Genomic DNA, 18,306 nt, shown 5'->3' with positions numbered 1-18,306 from the left:
GAAGAACCTAGACCAGGAATGCAGTGTAGTGCTGTGACTGCTGACTGCAGCCACGGGCCACTCCGTCAGCTGCTGCCAGAGAGGTGTCACCCTGGGTCCTGCCCCAGTGCAAATTACCTCCAGAAATGTCTTGATTTCAATGTCAGCCCTGTTTGGAAAGCTGAATTTCTGTAGGCAGAATGTTACAAGGTTAATTTTTTTCCCTGTGATGAGGCATGCATGCTAACCAGATAAGCAGCGTTTTGGGGGCTCTGTTGCCACCTATTCTTTTTCCATAAGGCCCCCTCCTCTTTTTTAATCTCTTGATGCCGAATGTTGGCTGACTTCCCTGTGTTTGTTTCAGTGCTTACCACTGGGATCACTGGACCTGCCAGCACCACCGGGTTAAGCAGCTCAAATTTCTCTGCTGAGCGGCTTATTCTAACAATGCACACTGTAGCTGTTTAAAACACAGTCTGCTGACACTTCACAGCCACTGGATAGATGTTCTCTCCTTTACTGCTACTTCCAGCCATCAACTAAAGAGATGGGCAACCCAGTTAATACCAAAAGGATTCCAAACTCAGATGAAACAGGACACAAATTCCATTATTTCAGAGGGTCGCTCTTGTTGCTGGTTTTGCTTTTTTTAGGATCTCTGGGTAGCTTTTAATTTTCTCATGTGAATACAGAACTATTGTGGAATATTTGATTACTTCAGATTCTTTTTGATCTGCTGTAACTAACACCAAGGAATATCTGCAGAAGGAAAATATATGCTAGTCTTCTGGGCATATTTTATTCTAATCATATCAAACTGATCTGTTAGCTGTTTATCAGAACTAGTCTTAAAATTTCTGCTCAACAGAAAGCATTTAACTCGCTGGACTGTAAGACACTCCCTGGAAGGACAAATGAACAATGCAGACAAGATATGAATACAGCCTGGCATCAATCAACTGAGCCATGTTCCTATTTCAGCTCAAGCTCAGTGTGCTCAGCAGTCCTTTTGCAGACCACTTGCCACAGATCCTACTGAATGCAGACTTCCTTTTTTGGCTTTTGGATCCAGAGGCACTACCATGGATTCCTTCAGGTGCTCTCTCTCAGGCCTTGTAACAGTTGTAAGGCTTTACTAGCAGACTTATTTCATTAGAAATAAGTTTCATTAGAAAGAAGTTTCATTAGAAAATCTTAAAACCTTTTTTTTCTCATGATCAGAGTGAAAATGAGACAGTTGGCTGAGGTGTTAAGATGAGTGCAAAACAGAGCCAACAAAAAGGTTCCTGAAACTGCCCAACCTCCTCCTGGAACACCTTGCTACGAAGTACAGCTCCCATTTTCTGTTAGCAACATCTAACATTCTCACTAGTCAACTACGATTAAGAATTAAGAATTCCCCCTGACTGTTGCTAGTTTTGGGACGGAATGAGTGCATGGAAGGTGCCTTACCCGACGTTGAAGTACTGCCTCATCTCCTGGCGCCGGTTGCGCATGATGGCCTTGTACTCGCCGATGCGCAGCTTCTTGCCGTCCACGAGGCACGTGCGCTTCGGCCTGGGCTTGTACTTGTAGTCTGGGTACTTCTCCAGGTGCTGCTTGCTGAGCCGGGCCTGCTCCTCATAGTATGGCTGCTTCTCTAGGTTTGTCATAGCTTTCCAGCGAGATCCTGTCACCAAAAATTAAAAAAGAGAGAAAAAAAGAGATGAGAGGCTACTCATCCTCAAACGCCGCAAGGCAGGGAAACAAGTAGGTCACCCAGAAGAAGACACCTAAGGCCATTTGGCTTTGGGCTGGGAATCTGTCAGAGCTTCTAGACAGGGTTCTGGTCTTGCTTGTATTTGACTCATAAACCTCCTGGGAATGGCCAAGATGCAGAGAGAAATTCTGCACACTGGAAATTCTGACTCAATATGTTACTGAAATTTATCTACCTTCCAAAGCCTTTCAGGTGGGCAGTAAAACCACGATCCTGACAACCTCTGACACTCTGTTCCAGGAAACAAGGCAGTGTGTTTTGGAGGGATGGACACACAGTCTGCTCTGCTGTAGATACGTGCCTGTTCACAGCTCCTGCTTATGGGAGGCTCCACTCCATGTGCTGCTGTCTGTGATCCACGGCTGGATCAAGGCATCAGATCTGGATATACACAAGCCCACAGCCTAATCCTTCCTGACAAACCCCGGGTCTTCCTGGCTCCCAGGCTGGTGGTCAGGAGAGGAGCTGAATGTAAATGCTCTGCAGTCAGGTACAGGAGCCTGCAAAGACCCTAAAGCAATGCCTCTAAAAGCTATAAACCATCCCATATGTGTCAGGGGGGTTTTAACTCCAAGACCAAGTGCTGGGAAACACTGCCAGCCCCAACCTAAAGAATTTACTGCGTCATGAAGGGAAAAGCACTGGGCTACTGGCACTTCTCTCCCAGGAGCTGCACTATGGCTTCATTGCTGCCAGCCCTGTTTTCTGACTATGCCAACGTGGATATCTGAGATAGGGATATAGTAAAGACTTCAAAATTGTTTTTAACTGCCTGCTGAAAGTTATAAACTCATATTTCTTAAAGGATATAATATGGGAGCAGAAAGTAAAAGTTCTTGAATCAGTTGCCCCATTTTATTTTGCCATTAAATATAGAAGTGCTTCAGGGTAAGATACATTTCAAATAACAGGAATAGTTCAAGCTGTGAAACCTGTGGCCTAGAAAGAAAACTTTATTGGAAAATACTTAAGTTTCCCACTGGAAAAATGTTTGCATAGTTTCTCAGTTTAATGGGTTCATAATGCCATATGTCATACTTGACTTCCTCTTGTTCCTCATTTTTTATGGTCACCTCATGCTACTCCTCAGGCTGGTCTTATCCCACTTGCAGAAGAGGGAGCACAGTTATGCTTTCCCCAGGAAAGAAAATACTTTCATTCCCTCTAGAAAGGCCCCTTCTGATTATTGACACCATTTTCCCCATTACTCTTTGGATCTTTATTCCATTATGCAGTCTGGGCTTCCAGAGAGAAGAGCTGGTACCAGCTGACCTCACATCCAGAGATAAGCAATGTTCAAACAGCGATGTCTTTGTCCCAAGAAGGGGCAGTGGGCATGCCTTTCTCAGCAAACACTGCTTTGAAGTCAAACCCATCATCCTTCATCCTGTTTGCAGCATACAGCATGCAGAGATCCCCCAGCTAGTCCCAGAGTGGGCAGGAGTTTAATAACACTGATTTTAGCTTAGGCCCAGCACCATAACAGCCTGACTAGATGGCTTTTAGGGCCTGGACTGAAAGCCCTGCACGTGCCCTCTAATGCCACACAGAAGGAGTGTCTGTGCCTGGGGACTGCTGCCAGGCCTCTGGGATACACAGGGCAGCACCCCTGGGGCCAGAATCCTGCTCAGCAGCTTGGTCTCCTGCACAGAAATGATTCCCAGCTTTTCCTGGCAAAGAGAGTGGCTGGAAAAATGACACTGGTGTTCCTCCTGGACTTGGGGATGAATGACACAGTGACTGTCACAACAATGCACACCAAGTGATGCTGCCTAAGAGGGAGACACAGGCTGGGCCTGGGCTGAACAACGTTGAGAATACACAGTAAAGCAGATGAGCTCTGGAAGATGCCCAGATGTGAGGGTGCTTTCAAATTCTGCATGTAGGCACTGACACACTGGTGTTTCAGCAAAGAAAACCCTAAGAGTTAGCCTAAATCCAGAGCTGTCTAATCACAGACCTGCTGAAGTCCTAACAGCCCAGGGAAACAGCCCAGCCCCTTCTTCAGGTGCTGCATGAGGTGTTTTGTGTGAAAAGTTGACAAGCTTGGTCTTTACACAAATCTTGACATTTGCTCTATATGCTGTGAAGTGATCTGCAGTGCAAGGACTCACACATATTTTGAGACAGACAGATGTACAAGAAGGTAGAAATTAAGTTCAGATCTCACAAAATTACCATGAAAATGCTCTGTTCCAGCACAGTTTCTCTTCTGCTGTGCCATTTCCCTTGCTGCAAACCTGCAGTCAGACCTGGGCAGGCAGATTCCTACCCTACCAGGTGACAAGAAGTAGTGGGTAAAGGCACGAGAACAGGGCAAGCCTTTGCAGGATCAGGGCCATAGAATGTGAAATTTTGATGCATAATATCTGTACATACAGGTACACCTACAGTATTGATACATAAATGTCATTCATTGTATTTTTTCTTCCCGAGCCTGCACACTCAAATACAACAAAAATCCGGGTAGTTTCACCTCTCTTCCCAGCAAATTTTTAATAGCTGCCTTCTGCAGTGATGCTTCCTCTTACTACGACTTCATTGTTTTTACAAAATATAGTAAATATACTTTACTAGTATGTTTTGAAGTATCATACATAATTAAACAAACAATGCTGTCAAAATGAATTTTGTAAAAGGGCATATTTTCTGATGATCAACCATTGCTCTTTACATTTGATCATTTTCACTTATCTTTTTAGTAATTTACATAATCCTATCAATTATCTGAACCATCTTGATCTGAAATTTTGAAATTTTGAAGGGCATGTAACTCTGATCTTGGAATTTCCACCCACAGGGTAAGCTATGAATGAGTACCATCAATCAACATATTAGAACTTTTTAAAAATACCTTATATTTGGACAAAATATGCCTGTAATAGCTTTATTTGTCATTGTATTATGTGTCTAGAAACACACACACAGGCAGGCATGGGCACCTATGCACAGTGCCAAACCCAAGCCCAAACAAGGTATGATTGCAGAAATGTGAGAAACCTTTATTTTTATGGGAAGATTTGCAGTGTTGAGTGAGCTCCCTGCTCACATCTGTGCTGGAAAGCTTTGAGTGGGTCAAGCATGCAGGGCTTTCCTCCTTGACTATGTAACCAGAGCCCATGCCCCTCCCTGGATGCAGGCAAAACCACGGGCAGGGTTCCAGCACAATTCACCCTGATGTGGTGGCTGAAGTATTTAGGAAAAAAAAGCAAATTCAAAGACTTTGCAGCACCAAGATCAGCCCCCTGCCCCTCGCTGAGCTGGGGCAGTCAGAGCTGTGCCCACACAGCTGTGTGTGACCAGGAGCACATCTGGAGAGGGCAAACCTTGGAGTCCAGGGCAGAAGAGAGATGCCCTCACCCATGCCCAGGCAGTTGTGCTCCAGGCACACACGTGCAAGGTTCAGAGCTCTGCTCACTGATGATTTTAAGCCAACTTTCTCTGACAAGAATTTTCAGCTGTTTGCAATATTCTCTAACTTTCAGTGCATTACACTGACATTTTTCAACCTGAGTACCTGAATCAGGCTGATTTTATGTTTAAAAAACATTCTCACATAGACAAACACTTGTATAATGTATAGGTATGTGTACACATTTGTATAAACACAAGTATACATTCCAAGAGAATTTCTGAAGCTAGTAATTAACTTCATTTTTTCCTAAAATCTTTTTTCTCAGTGAAATTAATTAAAATATTTACCAAAATATCTAAACAATGCATTATTAAATTGACAGGGTCCAGCAGTCCCATTTTAGCACTTTTTTAACAATTTACTAAAAAAACCATTATCCACAAGTTTAAGTTGCAATGAACAGATGGATGACAAACGTATGCACAGATGAATTTAGTGACAAATCCGTGTATCTAATTTTTATGCTCAAAACATAATACCACAGTGTCAAACATAATCCCTAGAGAATTCTAGTGCTGGGAAGGGCACCTCCTCTCATTTTGCTATAAAAATGACCCTCAATTGGTGAGAACTCTATCTAAGTTACTCTGAGTGACAAGCTCTGTGACCTCAGTGTGTAGCAGTGCTGCTGGGAAAATGGGAAGGAAAAATTGTGGCTTTCTAATAAGGATACCTTAATACCTGGTTGAACTGTGAGCTTCTAATTGGTCACCCTGTGCCAGTTAACAGACAGCTCCCTGCTGACTTCAAAAGAGTGGCCTTTTGCAGCTGAGGGAAGAACTTTGTAATGTTTCTGTCAAGAAGGAAGATGCCAGGACATCCCTCTCTATTGCACACGTAGAATGAGAAAAAAAATCAAATGTGATGCTGTAAAGAAATAGAAACATCATCTTTCACTGTCTCAGACCTTGCTTTTCCCCATATCTGGCAGCAAAACAGAGAGTTTGGAGTCAGCTATACTGTCTGTCACCTCAACAGGATCTGTAATGAATTTGCACATTTTACTCCAACTACTGTATATCTAATCAGAAAAAGATGTCTCCATATCTCCCTGATCTAGCGCCAAATAGTAAAAGGTGATTCCTTATGTTAACAATTTCAGCAGAATGGCTTATTAAAACCAGATTTTAGGGTATTATAAAATGCTTAGAAGCCCTTTAAAATGTCAACCAGGATCCCCAGAGACTGCGTAAAATGTCAGCCCAGCTCAAGCGCCTGTTTTAAGCAGAATGAATTAGCAGCGTGCTGTCGGAGGTTGTTATCCAAAACAATCAGTTAAGAGGGAAAACATCAAGCTCTCTTTGTACTTTCTATATGAAAAGGGCCATTCAGAATGATCTTGTAGATTTCTGAAGCTGATTACTTCAAAACAGGTTTAACCAGGTCTACTCTCAATTTAGAAACAGACCAAAACTATTACTGCCCTGTCCTCCGGCTAATCACATCATACACCTCTGACCAGTATAATCACTTCTAACCAGTATAAGGCTCTATTGCCATCAACATAACCAATTTAGCCTTCTAATCCTGTTCCCATAACTAATCTAATCGTCTCGTACCACCCTTTAAATCATGGGTTAATATCATCACATCTGCCATCCGTGGCAATACATTTTGCTTCTCCAACCAATTTATCTCGTTCCCACTTGCCCCCTGCTAACTTTTCATAATACCACTCTAATCAAGGTAAGCCTCTGACCAGTCTAAACCTGGCATATTTACCAGCCCTGCTGCCATTAGAACTGCGCTGCATCTCTTGAGCAGCCTGCAAAACCAGTGAGATCTGCAGCACAGATAAACACCTTCCCTGCTTAGCCACTGCTTTGAGGGATGCTTAGGTCCTGTAGCTGTTTTTATTGGTAAAAAATACAGTATCTCTAATTTGGTCACAGATATATAATTTTTCTGCTGAGAAGTAATTACTGGCCTCATCGAGCCTCACTAGTCACCTACTGCACCATCCAGCACAACACAGAGGAGAAACCTTGACAGAACACAGTCCTGAGAATCTGATCAAACAGCGACAAGTTGGAAGAGTTTGGCATGAGATTCAGTAGATGATGCTCATTACAAATATTAATCAGGAGGTGAAGAGCAGACAATATGGAAATCAGGGTTTTTAAAAAGTTATTTTCAATACATGGAAGAATGAAGAACCTCTGAGTGTAGGAGATCAGGTTCAAGAACCTGAATGTGCACAAGTCTGTGGGGCCTGCTGAGATGCATCTGCAGGACCAGAGAGAACTGACAGAAGATCTGGCCAAGCCACTGTTCATCCTGTTGGAGAAGCTTTGGCAGTCTGGTGAAGTTACTGCTCTCTGGAAAAGGAGAAATGTAACCCTCATGTCTGAAAAGGAAAACCTGGGAACTACAGGCTACTCCATGTGCATGGCAAAACTGCCACTACCATCTCAATAATTACAAAGAATATTTCAGGCTGTGGTTAATACACACTGCTGGGCAGCACAGGGGAAACTCCTGTCACTGCTCTTGGTGCAGTGACTAAAGAACAAGAGAGAAAGAAGCAATTCTGCTCTGTCAGGCGCTCCGCTGAACTCGGTCAGAATCTTCTCCAGCTCTCTCTTACCTAGAATCTTGCTGATGTTGGAGTTGTGCATGTCAGGGAAGGCCTGCAGGATCTTCCTGCGCTCGTCCTTGGCCCACACCATGAAGGCGTTCATGGGGCGCTTGATGTGCGGCTCGTTGCTGCCGCGCCCTCGCGACTCCCGGTAAATCCGCGACTCCGAAACCCCCGCGCTTCCTGCAAGGCAACGGCAAAATGGTTCCAGCTCGTGGTGCAGCAGCAGCTTTCTCTGCCAGCAGTACCCAGGCCAGCTGCTGCATGCTCCAAGAGTCAGCATTCACAGCAGGTTAATGGTTAGTGCATTGTGTATGGCCTGGGTCAGTTATTCTATTAATTCAGTATCACACAATATATGCCTGATAAGGAGTTTTGATTGCTTTTAAATACCAAGTATTACACAGCTTTTCAAAGCCATCTTTTACTGCTTAATTACATAAACCAAATATATATACTTATCAATGCAGAATTACTTTTTATTTCCATCCTTTCTTGCTTACAGAATGCTGGTCATATTATGTCACCTTTCTTCCACTTTTCCATGACAGAGAGGGCGTGATAGATGACAACACTGGGCATTTCTTCTCATGCAATTCTCTAACTAGCAAATGAATATTTACATACTTGCCTGTTTTTGTGCCTACATCTCCTTAACAATATATGCAATAGCATATTGAAACAAAAAAACGTGCTTGCTGCATCAAACCAGTAAAGCCCCCACAGATGCAGAGCACACAGCACTTATGGAGGATCAGGTCTACACTTCATGGCTTCCCTGTGTGATCTCACTTACCCTACATATATTTGCCTCCTTTAGTCCCTTTTATTATCAAAAATACATTTTTGGTCCCATCTTGAGATCTTCAGTGGACAGAGGGAAGGTTAAAAATCATCTCCAGACTTAAAACATCCCACGATGAATCACTTCCTCCTGCCTTGTTTCATGGCCACTTATTGCTAACAGCTCATATTTCTCATGGGCTTCCAAAGCACTTGGATTCTCCCTTAGATCCCACTGACACACACACAAACCTGGAAATCAGGAAAAGCCATTTGTACTGACCGTCAGAATCTCCACTCATGTTGAAATCCATCATTGCGTGGCTGAACTTCCCATCTTCACTCTGCTTTACTGCCAGCTGCTGGGTCAGGGTCTCCAGTGTTGTTTTGTCCTATATGGGCAAGATGACAGGATTTGGATCAGGAAAATAATTAAATATTGTAACTCCAAAGTCTGTATGTTATTTAGGAGATTTACAGGGAATCTAGATAACTATTCACATGAGTTTACTGAGCCATGTATTCAAGAATAAATAACTATGCTTCTTCTGGAAGAGACAGGGTTACAGACTCTGCCATAAAGTCCTTTTCAAAACTTGCTCATTAGCTGGTGATAAGCAAACTCTGTAGGGTTGAAATGACTGGCATGATAAAACTGGCCGCACATCTGAAGAATACTTCAGCTCTCTGTGTTCCTGGGACTGCAAAGCTGGCCTGAAGTTTAGGTGACACATGCTCTTTTGCAATGCATTTACTGTAGCACTCTATTTCTAGCCTGCAATCCAAGTGCAGAGACATGGATGGCTTTGCTCTGTTTCTTTTTTAAAAGGCAGTATTTTAGGAAGCAGCCCATAGGGAAAGAAAAAACACCCTACAGTTCAAACTTACTCAGGCCTTGGGAAAGGTTCAGCCTGAATTAAGCATGATCCCTGGGCAGCAGTTTGTGTTCTTGTCCAGACTGTTTTGTCCAACCCTACTAACACCCCGTCCATCACTCATCTGGTCAGAACTAACTGTGAACCCTGGATTGCAACAGGCTGCTGTGTGCTGCCAATTAATCTGTCAGGCTGCAGCAGTGTCTAAAGACTGCCAGAACAACAAGCTAGGGCAATTAATTCCAATGTCCTCTTCAAAACACCTCGCTTCCCCCTGAATTGCTTGACTTTACAAACACAAAGGTGTTCCATTTTCCAACTGTTTTTGTTTTCCCAATGACTTCTGCTCCTGAGCATTCTTTCTTCCTGACAATCATATGTTTAAAAAGAAGTCTTTTAGGGAAGCAATACTAACATTTCAAAATCTCAGGCACTGTGCCTTTTGCAAAGCTAAGAAAATGAAATGATGTGGCATGATAATGAAGTGGCTCCAGTCGAAAAAATTCTTTTGAGCTTCTTCCTGAAAGGAAAGATTTCTGTTTCCTTGCTCTATTCTACTCCTGTTGGCTGTAAAAGATCAATAAACTAAAAAAAAAAAAACTTTCAGTTTCCACATGGCAACTGTTTCATGTAGCCTAATAATGTCACTGGGATGTGTTACATAGGAAAACAGAAAAGAGAACAATGTGAATACAGAAATGCTTCCTGCAAAGTGATGTCCCTGCATCTGCAATTCAAAGAATGGTTCAGATTCATGTAAGTCACTGCATAAAGATTTTCTCAGGAAGAGTTAGAAACAAGGCTAATCTGCTTAACTTTGTATTTTCACAGAGTTTAGGGAACATGAAGTTAACTTTCCTATTCCTCACATTCATTTTCACCACGAATCCCTTTCACACTCCTGGGGCTTTGTCTACACCCTGACACTTCTCTATGGAAAGCATGCAAGAGGAGTTCTCCTCTTGGTTTTTGCAGGAAAAGCTCATGCAACAGGCTCAGCCTATCCCAAGCAAAAGGGTTTCCATAACACTACCAGGCACAGCAGATCCAGAACGCTTGGAGAAGCTTCCAATAAGCACCTGAACTATTCAGGCATTTAGCTTCGCCAAACTCTTTGATCCAGCCTTTTAAACTCAGCTCTCATTTCCAAAGCAGACTGTCAGAAGTCAAAAAGTCAGGACTAAGTTTACTTTGTATTTCTTCCAAATTGATTGCAGATATTGCAATCAGGCTCAGGCTTGCCTGATCCTCTGCACCAGCACATCTCCTAGGAGGAAAAGCTATGAGAGTTGGGGTTGCACAGCCTGGAAAAGAGAAGGTTTTAGGGCGATCTAATTGTGGCTTGCAGGACCTGAGGGGAGCTGAGGAGACAGATGGAGAGAGACAATTTACCAGGTTTAGATTAGATGTCAGGGACAAATTCTTTGCTCTGAGGGTGGTGAGGCTCTAGATCAGACTGCCCAGAGTTAGCAGTTATGGACACCCCATTCCTGGAATTGCTCAAGGCCAGTCTGGATGGGGCTCTGAGCAACGTGGTCCAGTGGAAGGTGTCCCTGCCCATGGCAGGGGGTTTGGAGGTCGATGATCTTTAAGGTATCTTCCATTTCAAGCCATTGAAAAAACCCCAAACCCAACTGCCCCCCTCAAACCCCTGAACAAAACAGTATTAGGAGAGCAGAAAGAGATCAGAGCACCCTGGCAGGATGCAGAAGTCTGACCATAGGTCAGCAGCATTGTGATTTCCTGTCCTGTGCTCTTCCCATAAACACACAGCAGCTGATTTTCCCCAATCCTGACACAGAGCAACACTTTCACAATCACTAAATGTCTGAAAGGGGCCAAGCAGCAATCCCATGTGGTTTTGCTGGAGAGCATTCAGGTGGTGAGTTACTGCTTTTCATTTGATGGAAGTACCTATTTACCTTTTTTACAGAGTCTTTCTGTTTATGCACAAGTATTTATGGAACCTCCAAAGAAACAAAGGAGAAGATTTTTTTCTTCTCTGACCCCAAATTAACTGGCAACCTGCTGACATTGCTATCCCAGCCTCCCCTCACAGAATCACAGAATGGTTTGGGTTGGAAGGGACCTTAAAGATCAACCAACTGCACCCCCCCAACCCACAACAGACAAGGACATCTACATCATAACTTCAGACAAGAAATCCACAACAATTTGAAGTTCATACAAAACCAGGATCTATGTGTCACCATTATCATAACTCAAAACCAAATTACAAAGTTCCCAAAGCTGCCACCACTCTGCTGTGCTGGATTAGCTGCTCTAACAGCAGCAAGGTGAGGCCCCAGCCAGTGCCTCAAGTGGGTTTAAGCATCTTGGGCCCAGCAGAACATCCCTTTCTTTCAGGCAGGAAATGCTATTTACCCTCTGAAAAATGCCAGGTGGCATCTACTGCAGCCTAGATCTAATACTGCTGGGAACAACAGGCAAGGTTGGTCCAAACCCAGGAAAGAGTTGTGAAGAATTGCTTGTGAGACAAGCAATTCTAAAATGAGACAGCATAATGCAGCAAAAACAAACAGCAAGGAGCACTCCTGTCCTTCCAGAGAAGAAACATAGCCATCTCTTGCTAAACATGAAGGGATTCCAAATTTCTGAGTTTTCCATCAGACCTCAGAAGGCTGAAAGACATTTTTAAAGTATTTTATTTTTTATGATGGGCTTCCTAATCATAATTTCTATTGGCTTGTAGGAGGGGTTCTCTGGAGGGGGAGCAAGAGCTCTGTTGACTGGATCATTTAAAATTTTAATGGGTAAACCAGAGAAGATAATACTGTAGAGACCATTCAATCTCAAAATAGCCCAATTGTTCCAAGTGTAACTGGAGAGGTTTCATCAACAGCCACAATGTGATGAGAAGTTTCTAAAACTTTATTAATCAAAGAAATTAACCTGCCAGAGAAAACTGATTTGTACCACAACTCCTAGAAATGCTCTAATTATATTTAAAAGAACAAAAACACATACACACATGGAGTATGTCATGTAAAAAAAATTACAAGAAATGACTAAGCACCACAAGTCAGACTCAGTTTTGTGGTCAGCTGCAAAAGTTAGTTGGCTCTCTGTCATGGATAGCTGTCGTAGTTTAACAAAACACTGATCTAAAAATGACAAGAACTTGGTTGCAGTCTCTTTCATACAAGAAACATAAAACAAGAAGAGTCAAAACATATGTAGAACAGCCTGATGCTGCTTGCCAGAACTCCTCCCAGTACTCCATGGAAGTGAAGCAAGCCCTTGGAAGGCCTGAGAAACGCAAACATCCTGCTGGGTTTGCCTCCTGCCCTCCCTGCTGCTCCCAGCACTGCTCGGGGGGCACTGGGACCATCGCACCCGGCATCCCAGAGGGACTGCAGGCTCTTCCAGAGCCCTGGGCAGCCTGGCACAGCCTGATCCCTGCTGGGCACGGCCTGATCCCTGCTGGGCATAGCCTGGTCCTTCCTGGGCACAGCCTGGTCCTTCCTGGGCACTGCCTGGCTCCCAGCTCCCCTCTGGAGCCATCCTCCTGCCTGGCAACCCCTGTGCGCTCTGGCAGGAGCCATTTCCCACGGCACAGTCCAGGTTTGCACTTCCACTGGAGCAGGGCACGCTCCCCTGTGCTGCTCCCCTCACCCCAAACCTGCTCTCCCTGACACGAACACTTCTCCTCTCCGATGCCTGCAGAGAAACAGCCAATTCCAGACGAGTGTTCAGGACCATGGCTTCACCTTCCTGCTTTTCATATCCCAAGGGACTGAAGGGCTAGGCAAAAAAACCAAAAAAAGGTGGAGAGAGCCAAACACAGTTACCTAGGGACAGCAAGGAGAAACTTGCTGAACATCTCTTGCACCTAGGAATTCCACACAGACAGATGGACACAGCCTGCTACCTTTGCTCAGTGTCCATAAATTAAAATGAAACAGATGGTTGCCTGCTACTGTCCTTTTGTGTGTCTCACTTCTTCCCTTCAACTGCAGTTTGTCCAGCTATTTCCCATATCTCAATGCTAAAGGTGGTATGTTCAAATAGATTTCAGTTTTGAGGAGGTAGATTGATGAGCAGGACCTGTGACAGCATCTGATGTGGTTTGTGCTACTGAGACACATCTCCTTGCCCTGTAAACACCAACCCTTCCAACACATACCCTGCTCAATATGCACCAGATCCTAAAGTTTTGGGCTATGACTGCACAATAAAAGTTCACTTTATAACAGAAAACCACACTGAATTATTAGACAAGCTGGTGGCACCAGGTGTTATCCATTCAGCCCTGTGGTATTTTCCTCAGCTCTCCAAGAAGGTGAAGAGTCCTGTGCTCCATCTAACAGGAATGAAGACTTTGTAAAGGTAATTTTTCTGTACAACCCCTCTGCCTCTTGTGATAACAAACATCAGAATAGGCTAAAACTTTCACCCAGAGCCTCAGCAAGTGTGGAAAACATGAGGTAGGCAGGCATGAGGGATGGTGGAGAGCTGGGAGAACTCGGGGGAACAACTGGCAGCAGCGAGAGCTGTGCCCAGGGGTTTGCACATGATGGATTATTTGCATTCCAGACTCGGCTCCTGCACATCACTGCCATGGTACTCCAAACAGGTACTGTGCACACGGTCTGTGTCCCAGCCAAGCCTTGTGATGCCCAGATCCCGTTACTGGAAGAGAATTCCTGCTGTTTTCACAGGGATCTATGACTTGGATTTGGGTTTTTCTCTGTCATCTTGCCCAAGTGTTCTCCACTCATCACTGAACTACCCACAATATTTCACAAAGAAAGGCAGGATTATTAACTGCTTACCAGAAGGGAAACTGAGTCACACGTTATGGGATTTGCCAGAGGCTCCCTTAGTAAGGCTGATAAACATTTCAGTAACTGAAATTAGCACTCCTGGATCTTCCAAAAAAATTACCATCTCAAGCTTGTAATTTCTTTATGAGTGTGGAATTGTGACTCTTGCTGATGGCACATGGTACCAAGGAAAGCAAAATAAAAATAAAGCAGTTATAGATCCACCACTGCAATGGACCTTGCTTAAGCAACGCCTGCAGGGCTGTAAAACTCATAAAAAGCACATGCATAAATGATAAAATAGAGTGAGACTTTCAAATGTTGACTCAGTAATTGTTAAACCCCTTCTGGCTGCACAATTTTATAGTCTTCTACTGTACTAATGAAAAAGCAAGAAACAACAAAGAAGGGGTTTAGCCTTCCAATTATATAAACTCTGTGGACCACCAAAGAAGATGAAAGATTATTTATAATGTCACAGCAAGTTATCATTTGGGAGATTTTTTGTTGTTGCATCAAAGTTGAGTATGAAGAAACAATGCATTTACCACCCCCTCAGCTCTTTCAATCTTGCTTATCCGAGATCTCTATTTTTCATGGAATAATCCACCCACAGATTCTAAAAGCACTAGAAACAAGAAAATAAAAGAACACTCTTTTATTTGTGGCTTTTCCTGATTTTATGGTACTTCTTTCAGAATTCTGACATGCAGTCTAAGCTGGGGCTACATCAGTTGGTAGAGGAACCATTCCTTTTGGTTTGCAGTACTTGGTAAAACCCATACTGCCTCAGTGCTGCCTAGAAATCACTGCCCCTGCCTTGCAATCTACAGGGAGTGTCACACACACTCAGCAGAGAGGTTCCTCATGAGGAGTTAGAGGGAAAAGGTCAGGATGACCATGAAGACCTGGATATTTAATTACTGTTCTCTCAGGAACAGTCCCCAATTCACAGAGAGAATTTGCTGAAACTTGAACACTCATTTTTCTTTGCTGTGTATTGTGGATACAGGGCTTCAGTTTCTAAAGGTCCTCAAGTCAGTATCTTTAAAAGCACTGAAGGCATGACAGAGTCCACTGAAATAAAAAGAGGAAAATCTGCAAGGGTCAGGCCCCTAAGGTGGGTGTTTTTTGTGTTTTGGTTTTTTCTTTTTTTTTTCCCTTTTTCTTTTATTAAGTTCCATTTTGTTTTTTGGGTTTTTTTTTTTTTCCCTTTTTCTTTTATTAGTTCTTTCTTTGAGAAAGAATGAAAGAATGACTTCATTCATAAAGTGTATTATTTGGCCTGAAAACAAATGGATGGGAAGCAGCAATTCTAGAGGACACTGAGGTCCTGCTTTTCCCTCGTTACGCTCTCTTGAGAGACAGACCAAGTCAGGGCTTTCACATGAAAATGCACATAGGACTGGCCCAGCCCATTTTAAAGAAGGAATAAAAAGGAAAAGAAAATGAAAGCAGCACGATGAGATGCTGCTCCCTTCTCAGGAAAGTTGTTAGAGCATGGGCAGAGGCACTGACCTCAAGCAGATGCAGCTGTAATCTGCTGACTGCAAATAGGTTAAGAGTTCCATGACCCAGTTTCTCATCCAGACTGCTCCTTGGGCTGACATGGCCTGTAACTCTCTGTGAATTGTTCAGTCACTGCACCTTAATTTCCTCAGCTCCACAGGATGGAGACAGTGATGCTTTCCCACCACTGTGAGGAGTTCTGAGGTCTCTGGATGAAATGTGCCATGGAAATTTTAATCAGGGACTTCCCAGCGAGCCAGAAAGCTGGTACAGCTGATCAGCCTGGAAAGGAAACATCCACTGGGGGAGAGGGGTGGCACACTACAAATGAAACAAGAGGAAAATCACAACCCACACAGGATTTCCTGGGAAGGAGGGTCTGCATGCATGCAAAGAGAGAGCAAGAACACAGTCTCTGCTTTCCTGGCAATTGTTTAATCAACAATGGGTGACTCAACTGCACAGCAGCAATACAGCCATTACAGAATACTTTTCTCCCTAGAAGGAATTCGAATTATGAAGGTATTCAAGTTATGAAGGCTGTTGTACCTTTGCTTACTCTTCTTCCAGCCCTGCTGAGCAGGTCAGGCTGACCCCTCAGGAGCCCAAATGGACACAACTCACAGAAGAGAGAGAGGCTGGAGAGAGGCACTGAACTGATGCTGAGTCCACAAATGAGCTGAAAGCCTCATTTACTTGAGACATGTGATCACATAAAAACAATAAAACATCTCAGGAAGTAATAAGATCTCATGGCTGTGGGGCACAGCTTAGAACTTAAACCCAAGGACTCCAGAAGCTCCAAAGTCGTAACAAGAACTCCACATCACTTGTATGGTTTTGCTTTCAGGAGGAAGCTGATCCATCTTTATTGGGTTTCATAAAACTTCCACAAGAGCACAAACAGCTGCAGTCCCCCCTGAGCCACACTGGGCTGTGAATGTTCCCAATCTCTGCCCCTTGGAGTGAACAGAGCCTGAATTCCCATTTGGACTTCAGCACCTGCCTGGGCCTAGGGTTCTCCCCCTGCCTCTCTGCTGCTGCTCTCCTGAACCTCAGCTGGACTTTCACACTCTCACGTCTGTGGGCAGAACTCATCCCTCCCTCTGCAAGCTTTGTTTTTATTTGCTAACTCTGCCCATGCATCCCTGCCACCACAAGGCACTGAGGACACCCATAAATACCCACAGCTTGTCTCTGAAAAACAGAGCATTTAATAAATGATGGTCAGTCAGGAGGGGAAAAAAAACAGTGATTTAAAATGAAGAGCTAAAACCTTTGGGGGAATAAGAGAAGTCCTCCCTGCAGAATCTCTCCCTCTTATGCGTAGGCACTTGCTAACTGAGAGTTGTGGCACTGTGACAAAGGCAGCAAAACCAAAGGCAGGCTCCACTAAAGGAAAAGGGGGAGGGGAGTTCTTCCACTGGCCATCTGTGAAAACAAGGCATGTGGCCATTAAATGCAGAGGCTGTAAATATAAATATACACAAGTTCCACAAAGCAAATGGCAAAAAAGAGAAAAAAAAGAAAAAAAAAAGGGGGCAGGAAGGGGGGAACAGATAATAAGTGGATAAACTTTCAGCTGAAGTAAATCAAAATGTTTGTTGCTTTGTGTTGGACAAAACCAATTTTGACCTTTGCAGCGTGCAAGCCTGAGCTATGTTTTTAAAATTAAATTTGTGCAAAGTTTCAGGAGAAATGGCAGTGGGTACAGCAGCCCTGTTGAACAGGACTCCCTGACCATGCATGATCTCTTGAGGCTGCTGACTGGAAGTCTGGAAGTCTGACACCTGGGTGATGGATGGGTGATGACAGGATACCTGCTTGACTTGTGACACACTTTGAAAACTTTGTGCTGTGTGCTGATAGCACGGACAACGAGGACTGCAATCCCCACACAGGGATTTCTGCTGGCAAAGAACCCCAGTGAAACAAACCTAGACAGAGAGGAGGGTGATGTGCAGCTGTGAGGGTAGCACACTGACCTGGTCCCACACTGTGCACAGGGATCTCTGCCCACACTGCACAAGAGAACAAGAACATCCCACTGACCAGCTCTGCTGAAGTTTTACAGGCCAGGGAGGAACAGAGTGGGCTGCAGGGTGTATCCATCAGGCCTGCTGGACTTGCAGGGAGAAGTGTGCACGTGTGTACTATCTGTGCCTGACACAGCCTCTGCTGCTAGCCCTGAGAATGCTGAAGTAAAACTTTCCAGTAAAATACAACGGAGATTATTAACCTGGGCAGGTTTCAACTCCAGCAAAGTGATTTGGCTTATGATGTTAGCACTGTGCCTCTGGGGTAGTTTTCAGTGGGTTTCTCCTGCTTGCCCCAGGTCCCAGTTTCAATCATCACAACTTCCTCAGCCCAGCCTGACCCACGGCCTCTCAGTGTCTGCAGCAAGCCCAGGGCTCATCTGCTGTGCCAACCCTCCTCTTTTCTTCTCCTGCCTGCCCTTCTCTCCTGCAATTTTCTCTTGACTTTCTGGTTCAAATCTAACCATTAGGGAAAGGAAAAAAAGTTATTGAAGCGACATTCTCTACTGCAAGAAAAACTTAAAAGTCATGTGTTAAAACAGCTGCTCCATATGTGTTCAGTAAAGTGAGCTCCAGTGTTTTATT

The 18,306-nt window shown here is 44.1% G+C and overlaps 1 protein-coding gene across 16 annotated transcripts in view; it reads right to left on the bottom strand.

The window, feature by feature from the left end:
* Positions 1–18,306, bottom strand: part of SOX5 (SRY-box transcription factor 5) — a 607,462-nt gene that overhangs the window by 7,085 nt on the left and 582,071 nt on the right. For all 16 annotated transcript variants that reach the window (XM_039698241.1, XM_039698239.1, XM_039698237.1 and 13 more), the window contains 3 exons: positions 8,798–8,906; positions 7,741–7,914; positions 1,432–1,648 (listed from right to left, as the gene is read on the bottom strand). In XM_039698241.1, coding sequence (XP_039554175.1) covers positions 1,432–1,648; positions 7,741–7,914; positions 8,798–8,906 — 500 coding nt within the window. The remainder of the gene's footprint in view (positions 1–1,431; positions 1,649–7,740; positions 7,915–8,797; positions 8,907–18,306) is intronic.

This window comes from Passer montanus, unplaced genomic scaffold, assembly GCF_014805655.1.
Source record: "Passer montanus isolate IOZ18808 unplaced genomic scaffold, ASM1480565v1 scaffold122, whole genome shotgun sequence".
NCBI lineage: Eukaryota > Metazoa > Chordata > Aves > Passeriformes > Passeridae > Passer > Passer montanus.
Note: the sequence above shows the minus strand (reverse complement) of the source record. Positions and strands in the feature narration are given on the sequence as shown.